Source organism: Suricata suricatta, chromosome 16 (assembly GCF_006229205.1).
Source record: "Suricata suricatta isolate VVHF042 chromosome 16, meerkat_22Aug2017_6uvM2_HiC, whole genome shotgun sequence".
NCBI classification, from domain to species: domain Eukaryota; kingdom Metazoa; phylum Chordata; class Mammalia; order Carnivora; family Herpestidae; genus Suricata; species Suricata suricatta.
In genome coordinates this window covers 52,906,191-52,914,632 of record NC_043715.1, presented here as the reverse complement: position 1 = coordinate 52,914,632, position 8,442 = coordinate 52,906,191, and the positions used below count along the sequence as shown (strand labels likewise).

Below are 8,442 nucleotides of genomic sequence, written 5' to 3'. Positions count from 1 at the left end.
TTCCCTCCTCTTTCTCTTTCCTCTCTCCATCTACCATTCTATTCTGTTGCCATCAGGATCTCACTCATTCACTTGACACCTATTTGCTGGGCACCAACTGAGTACTGGGGACGGTCCGCATCCTGAACAGTCACAAACAAGACAGGCAGAAACCCCGCCTGCGGTGTGGTGTGGAGCTTGCATTCTAAGGGAGACGCCCCTTCTCCAAGAATGACAGTCAGTGGGCAAGGTATACTTTAGGTAGGAAGGTGGGAAATGCTGTGACAGACAAGAAAGGGGGGGCGGCAGGGGGAGGAGGGGAAGGGGGGCCCTGGGGTGGGGGGCAGGTTTCCATATTAGACAGGGTGGCCAGATAAGCCTGCCTCCCTCTTCCCTTCTCTCTCCCTCCCTTCCCTCTTTCATCCCTTCTTTCCCCCCTTCCTCCCTCCCTCCTTCCTTCCCTCCTTCCTCTCTTTCTCTCCCTCCCACCTCCTTCCATCCTCTGTCTCTTTGGTCTACACTCTCCCAAAGCACTTCCTAGTCCCCCGGGAGGCAGCAAGTAACCACTGAGAAGGGCACCTGCCCGAAATGAGGCAAATGCAGCAAATGCCATCAGGAGCTCAGATGAAAGGCTCCGTGAGCTCCCTCCTCAGGGTTTTCTCAGAGACCTCTGCTCTGCCCGCATCCCAGCTCAGACCTGCTCAGGGCAGACACCGACAGAACTCCTCCCTCAGAACCCTGGCCAAAAGTCCCCAGGGCCCTCCGTCCAGTCTGTCCCTCGGGCGCACCCACAGCCAACCTGCCCCTCCCAGCTCCCAGCCCGGGACGAATCTGGCCCCTGAACCTGCCGATCCACACCCTGCTTCAGGGGAACCCGGCCAGGCACTGCACCCACCCTGAGGTTTCACCTGTATGCTTCTATATCAACCAACCTACACTTTGCTGCCCACCCCAGGACACTTCCTGCCTTGCGTGCCCTTCCGACTCCACTTCCTAACCACCAGCCCCACCCCCTGCCCTTACCTTGGCTAATTCTGCATCGGTCAAGATTCTGCTCCTTCAGGCCATCACCTCTGCCAGGAAGCCCTCCCTGACTCCAGCTTGATTGGTGCATCCATGCACTGGTCTCTGATCCTCTGTTTACACAGCTGTCTTGTCCACAAGATTGGCATCTCCTCAAGGGCAGGGCCCAGGTCTGAGTCATCTCTGTGTGCCTGGCATCACCCAGCCAAGAGCCTGGCCCACCGGCGGTGCAGGAGATGTCCCTATAGTGAACATATGGTCTTTTCCCTGCCTTTTCTTCATTTCTGCCTTATTGGCTCCCCATTCTTTAGTCCTGCTGTCCTAGTTTTCTGTAAACCAGACCCTGAGGTTTTTCGAGGATGGTGGAAGTCTTGGGAGGGCCACTACATACCCAGGGCAGAGAACAGAGATAGGCCTCCACTGGGGTGAGGGTTCTGGGAGAGGAGGCTGTTAGTGAGGGCAGCAGGCGGTGACCCCACCACTACCGCTTGCCTCCTGTGGGAGTACCTCGTCCCATCTGGCCTTGTCTGGGCTACTACCAGCCTTGGTCATCTCTCCCTGCAAGGAATTCTGGGAGACTGGACATGTAAATCTGAGGGAGGAGGGGGCTAGGAGCTTGGACATTTGGGATTGAGGGAGGTCAGGATGGGGTATGGACTCCTGGGTCTGAGGGAGGAAAGGGCTGGGGGCCAGGGCTCCTGGGTCTGAGGGAGGAGGGGCTGGGGGTCTGGACTCCTGGGTCTGAGGGAGGAGGGGCTGGGGGTGAGGACTCCTGGGTCTGAGGGAGCAAGGGGCTGGGAGCCTGGATCCTGGAAAAGGAGACCATTGGGGTTTAAAGTCCTGGTCCCTCCTCCCTCATCCACACTCTGGTTTTAGAAACATCTGGTTTTATACAGCTGCTCCACCCGGGCAGGGTGGGGTGGGGGCTGGGCAGCCAAATGCCCAGCTTCTGAGTGGAGCCTGGGCTGTCCCCACCCCCACCCTGTGGTAAGGGAATCTCCCTCCCCTCATGCTCTGGGCTCAGCTCCCACCGGAGGATCCATCATCCTGACACAGCCAGACACCAGGCAGCCCAGGCTCCAGGCAACGCAGCGTCATCACAGATGCAGCCCCGCCCTGGTGAGGTAGGCGGGGTGCCTGCACTTGGGCCCTGAACTGGCCTCCCCGACAGCCAGGCTCAGGCAAGGCCCAGCCTAGTGATGGCCCCCCACACCCTGCCTCCCCCGGGAGAACCAGAGAGGGAAGACTCGGTGTCCTGCAGGGGAGAAGCTCCAGGAAAGTCTGGACCAGAAGGAGCCGCAGGGAAAAAGAAAGGAGTACTTAGAAAACACAGAAACAGTGACTGAGAGAGCGTGAGAGACACACAGAAAAACACATACAGCAACGTAGCCTCAGAAGGAGATGCACAGAGATGCAAGGAGACCGAGAGAGGGAGAGAGACAGACGGAGAGAGACAGAGAAGAGAAACAGCCACTGAAAGAAAAAGGGAGAAACACAGAAAAACTGGAAGATGGGGTAAAAAGATACGAATACAGATATTCAAAGAGAAACAGAAGATAGACAAATACATAGGAAGCAAAGGGAGAGACACACAGGAGACTGAGAAAGGAAGAGGACATACAGAGTAATAAAGTCAGGGGGGCCAGCAGTCAGGAATGAAGAGACAGACAGACACAAACCCAGAGGGAAGCAAGTAGAAAAGGACACAGAAAACGGGGGAGAGGGAGAGAGAGACGGAGATAGGGATGCATGGAGAGAAACAGACCGGTGGACAGAGAGGTAGAGCCAAAGTGACCAAGTGACAGAGACTCAGAAAAAAATATGGGAATGTACAGCCAAAGGCAGAGGGAGAAGCAGAGAGAGAGAAAGGCAGCTATAGAGGGGAGAGATGGGCGTTGTCACTTCACAGGAAGCGAAACAGAAAGAATTAGATATAGAGAATGGAGAGGGGGGAGGTGGGGGGGGGCTCAGTGGGTTGCAGTTGGGACTCTTGATACCTGCTCAGGTCAGGATCTCACGGTTCCTGGGATCCAGCCCTGCATCCAGCTCTGCACTGACAGCTCGAAGCCTGCCTGAGATTCTCTCTCTGTGTCCCTCTCTTTCTGCCCCTCCTTCCCCCGTCCCACTCAAAACAAATAAATAAAACATTAAAAACAAACAAAACTTTTAAAAAGACATACAAAAAATTTTTTAATCATGGAAAGAAGGGCATGGAAACAATGGCATTTATCACAGTCTCCTGGTCCTGAGGGGCTGGGCGCTTAGATCCCCAGGACCCCTCTCTTTGTCCTCTAAGCGAGGTCACTGCCACCTTCGCTCTGACTCAGGTTGCAGGGGGTCCCTGAGCGCAGCTGCCCCACAACTCTGAGTTCACCCGGGAGGGCCTGGGAGACAAAGCACAGCGCCCACCCCCTCCCCAGCCCCGGCACACGGGCACACGCGCACGCACGCAAGCACACACGCACGCATTCAGACCCACAACCACTCACAGCTCGCTCCAGAGCGCGCCCCACAGCCGCGCACGTGTGCGCATTTTCTCCATCCCCCGGGCTTCGAGGGGAGCGGCTGGGGTGCGGGGTACCTGGCGGGGGCGGAAGAGATCGGACGGAGGGGAAAGACGGGCGTTGAGGGGCCTGGAGGCAGAAGGAGAGCGAGGGAGAGGAGCGCAAAAATGGAGAGAGACAAGAAGGGGAAGAGAGCGGAGAGCCGGAGGCCGGGTGCGACGGAGGGGAGGCCTGGGAGGGCCCTGGGAAGAGGGGCCGTTGGGCGCGGGGGGTGCGCAATGGCGGGAAGCGGGTGGAGCAGCCCGGCTCGTCCGTGACCTCAGAGCCCCTGGCCCAGCTCCGCCCTGACGTCAGCCCTCCTCCGCCCCCGCCTGCGTCGGGCTTCAAATGACCCCCGGGCTCCCCGGCCACAGAGAGACCGGGAGGCCAGCGGGAGAGGAGCGCCCGCCGGACCCACAGCGATGACACAGGTGCGTGCGAGAGTGCGGCCGTGCGGGGCCTGCTGGCACCTGCGCGACCACGTGGGTGGGGGCACCGCGCGCGTTCCATGCATAAGGGCGACCGGCAGTGTAGGACAGGGACCCGAGCGTTCGGGTTCCAGCCCCCTCTGCAGGTGGCCATCACGCCGGTAGTACAGATGGGACAAGTCCATGCTTATCCTGCTCTAAGTCCGCGTCCGCGTGCGGGGTGCGGGTGGGGACGCAGGGCGCTGTTATACCGGTTGACACACGGTCTGGATTTCTACTTGGGTCCAATTACTATTAAGTTGAACCAAACGAAATCACCGCCGCCTGGCCACTTTTGCCCCTTAAAAAATGGCAATTTCACACGGTTCAACCTTCACCGTTACTATTTCTTCTTGCTCCGGACCCACAGGTGGGTACCTGTGTGTTTCTTGCCCTGTGAGCATCCCTTCTGGGCTTAGCTCCTTTCTGCTCAAGGGCATGTGTTCCCAAGTTCATCTGCATGGCTGTTGGTGGGGAGTCTCAGGATCACTTAGTTCTTTTTTAAGCTTTTTATTTTTTTTATTTTGAAAGAGACAGAGCTCGAATTGGGGAGGGGCAGAGAGACGGGGAGAGACAGAATCCCAAACAGGCTCTGCGCTGCCAGCACAGAGCCCCACACAGGGCTCAAACCCACCAATGGTGAGAACATGACAGGAGATGAAATCAAGATTCAGCCACTTAACCGACTGAGTCACCCAGGTACCCCAGGATCACCAAGTTCTAAGAGCAAGTGTCTGGGGTTATCTTCTAGACCATGAACATTTTCCTATGTGGGCACACTCTGTGTCTCTCGTCATGTGCGGACATATGTGAGGGGCTGTGTGTCCACCACTGACACTGGTGTCCTTGTGACTGGCCTTGGAACCCTCTGTTCACACGCCTGTCTCAGCATGAATTGGGTCACCCCCAGAATCTCAGGCAGGGCCAGGTCTGGGGCAAAAGGACTGAGAAGGAGAATTCCAGAAGAAATAATAATGTAATTATTAATATTGAGCAATTCCTAGCACCAGGCCAAAAGCTCTACATATAGAAACTAACAGTTGTGTCCTACAGAAACATAAAAGAAAGTGAATTTCAAAAATATATTTTAGGGGCGCCTGGGTGGCTCAGTCAGTTAAGCCTCTGACTTCGGCTCAGGTCAGATCTCACGTTCGTGAGTTCGAGCCCCGCGTCAGGCTCTGTGCTAACAGTTAGCTCAGAACCTGGAGCCTGTTTCCGGTTCTGTGTCTCCTTCTCTCTCTGCGCCTCCCCCTCTCATGCTCTGTCTCTCTCTGTATCAAAAATAAATAAAACATTAAAAAAATTAAAAATATATATATATATTTTATTCAACCCCGTGTATGAAGGGTCATCAAACTTTTTGTGTACAAAGCTAGACAGCCAATATTTGAGGGTTTTGTGTGCCATTTCGTCTCTACTGCAACTACTCAGCTTTAGCATAGTGTGAAATCGGCCACAGGCAATATGTAAACAGATGAGTGTGGTTGTGTGCCAGTAAAACCTGATTTAAGGATGCTGACATTTGAATTTCATGTCATTTTCATACGCCACAAAATTTTTGTGTTTTTTAAAACTTTTTTCACCCATTTATTTTTTTAAGTTTATTTATTTTATATATTTTTAAATTTTTTTAATGTTTTATTTTTGAGAGAGAGAGAGAGAGAGACAGCGTGAGCAGGGGAGGGTCAGAGAGAGAGGGAGACACAGAATCTGAAGACAGGCTCCAGGCTCTGAGCTGTCAGCACAGAGCCCGACATGGGGCTCGAACCCACGAACCACGAGATCATGACATGAGCTGAAGCTGGACACTCAACCGACTAAGCCATTCAGGCACTCCTTAAGTTTATTTATTTTGAGAGAGAGAGAGAGCGCACATGAGGGACAGAGAGAGAGGTAATGAGAGGATTCCAAGCAGGCTCCTGGCTGTCAGCACAGAGCCCAAGATGGGCCTTGATCCCTCGAACCGTGAGATCATGACCTAGGCTGAAATCAAGAGTCGGATGCTTAACCAGCTGAGCCACCCAGGTGCCCCTTTTTTCACCCATTAAAAAATGCAAAAACTTGGGGCGCCTGGCTGGCTCAGTCAGTAGAGCATGCGACTCTTGATGTTGGGGTTCTAAGTTCAAGCCCCATGTTGGGTATAGAGATTATTTAAAAATAAAATCTTAAACAAACAAACATAAAAACTAGTCTTAGCTTGCAGAGTTGAAGTGAAAAGGGCAGCAGGTATTTGGCCCAGTACTGTGCCAACTCTTGCTACTAGAAATATTATCATTTCATGGGGCACCTGGGTGGCTCAGTTGGTTGAGTGTGTGCCTTCGAGTCAGGTTATAATCTCATGGTTTAGTTCTTGAGTTGGAGCCCCGCATTGGCTCTGTGCTGACAACTCAGAGCCTGGAGCCTGCTTCCGATTCTGTGTCTCCCCTCACCCACTCTCTCTCTCTCAAAAATAAATACTTAAAAAATGATAATTTCATGAATAGATGCATTGGACTATATTTGCTACAACAGAACATAAAACTTCAGGATGTCACCAATACAAAAAATATTAATGAGAACCTTACTTTCTGTTTTTCAAAGGAAGGCCTCAAAATCCAGACACGTAGCACATCACATACCGATGCTAAATTTTCACTGGAGACACTTGATCTGTATTTAGAGTTCATAAAATTTACTCTTGAAAAGAAGCTTCCCATGCCCTACTTGTTTCAGGCATACTTAAAAGCCTTCCAATAACTGAATTAAGTATCAGTTTCTAAACGTAAATATTTAAATAGAATTCGAATTTCACTTCCTCCGTCATTCTGGCTGCTTTCAAACAAGCACTCAGCCACGCGTGGCGGGTGACTCCTCTACTGGACAACACGAATCTGTATCTGAATGACTCACTTAACTCCTAAATACGCCCATGAGGGGCATGCGGGTGACACATGAGGCAGTTCAGCATAGGGGACATGGAGCCAGACTGCCTGAGTGGCCTTGGGCAAGAAAATCACCTCCCCATGCCTCAGTTTCCTCATATGGAATTGGAGCGATAACAGCGTCTACACCATGGAGCAGTACTTGGCACACAGAAGGGGCTAATCCCCATTTTACAACATGAGAAAACAGAGGCACCCCGTCTCTGATTCTGAGCTCTTCCAGCAACATGTACTGGGCACTGGGCCCTGTTGGGCGGGGGGTACCTGAGCAGTGGAGGAGAATGTGGCCATGCCTTTGGGAAGTCAGAGAAAAGATTTCCTCCACCTGGGAACTTCTTGACCTTCAGCGACCCTTGTCGTGCCTACACTTAGGGTTGTTGTGAAGATTAAAATAAGTTAGTTTCTGGGGGCGCGTGGGTGGTGCACTCTGTCAACACTGGGAGCTCGGGTTGTGATCTTGCAGTTTGTGAGTCTGTTGCATGAAACTGTTTCTGATCCTCTGTCCCCCTCCTCTTCTCCACCCCCCCACTTGTGCTCTGTCTCTCAAAAAAGTACTTTTTTTTCCCTAAGAGGCTTACAGCAGTACCTGACACATATCAAATTGCATTATTTTTTAGATGATGATGATGATTGTATCAACACTAAGAAATCTTTGATCGTAAGATGAGTGATTATTTTATGTGCCACTAAGAAGTGGGGGGAGGGGAGAACCCCTGGTAATTAAACTGTGACATTCCTTTGAGTGTAATCCTCCTGGATTGAAGAGCTGTTTATTTTTTTTATTTATTTTTTTAAATGTTTTATTTATTTTTGATACAGAGAGAGACAGAGCATAGGGGGGCAGGCAGAGAGAGAAGGAGACACAGAACCGGAAGCAGGCTCCAGGCTCTGAGCTATCTGTCAGCACAGAGCCCGATGCGGGGCTCGAACCCACGAACGTGGGATCTGACCTGAGCCGAAGTCAGAGGCTTAACCCACTGAGCCACCCAGGCGCCCCTGAAGAGCTGTTTAAAATGTGAAAACAAAAAGTATTAGAATCAATATAACCAGGCATTGAGCCCTGCTGTTTGCCACAATTATTTCTCATTAATGAAAATACCTTTGCGGTACCCAGGGAATTTTTTTTTTTTTTTTTAACAAAAAGGGGATGTTATATTGGCTTGGGGTGGGGTGTGGAGGGGAACTTTGGTCTTCTCTTCCTAGAGGAGGATTTCAAAATTCTTTTCCCTTGCTATCCCCTCTCTCGGCCCCTGGCAGGACGTGCCCAAGCCCACGGCGGCCGCCCGCCACTGCTCTGGCCTGGCCCGGCGGGTGCTGACCATCACGTTCGCGCTGCTCATCTTGGGCCTCATGACCTGGGCCTACGCCGCCGGGGTGCCGCTGGCCTCCGATCGCTACGGCCTCCTCGCCTTCGGTCTCTACGGGGCCTTCCTCTCGGCGCACCTGGTGGCGCAGAGCCTCTTCGCGTACCTGGAGCACCGGCGGGTGGCGGCGGCGGCGCGGCGCGCG

At 52.7% G+C, this 8,442-nt stretch overlaps 1 protein-coding gene across 1 annotated transcript in view; it reads left to right on the top strand.

Annotated features, from left to right (window-relative positions):
• The first annotated feature begins 3,602 nt into the window (after nucleotides 1–3,602).
• HAS1 (hyaluronan synthase 1) overlaps nucleotides 3,603–8,442 on the top strand; it is a 10,634-nt gene continuing 5,794 nt past the window's right edge. Inside the window, exons 1-2 of the mRNA XM_029924365.1 lie at nucleotides 3,603–3,976; nucleotides 8,191–8,441. Of these exons, the coding sequence (XP_029780225.1) occupies nucleotides 3,968–3,976; nucleotides 8,191–8,441 (260 nt within the window). The 5' untranslated portion in view covers nucleotides 3,603–3,967. The remainder of the gene's footprint in view (nucleotides 3,977–8,190; nucleotide 8,442) is intronic.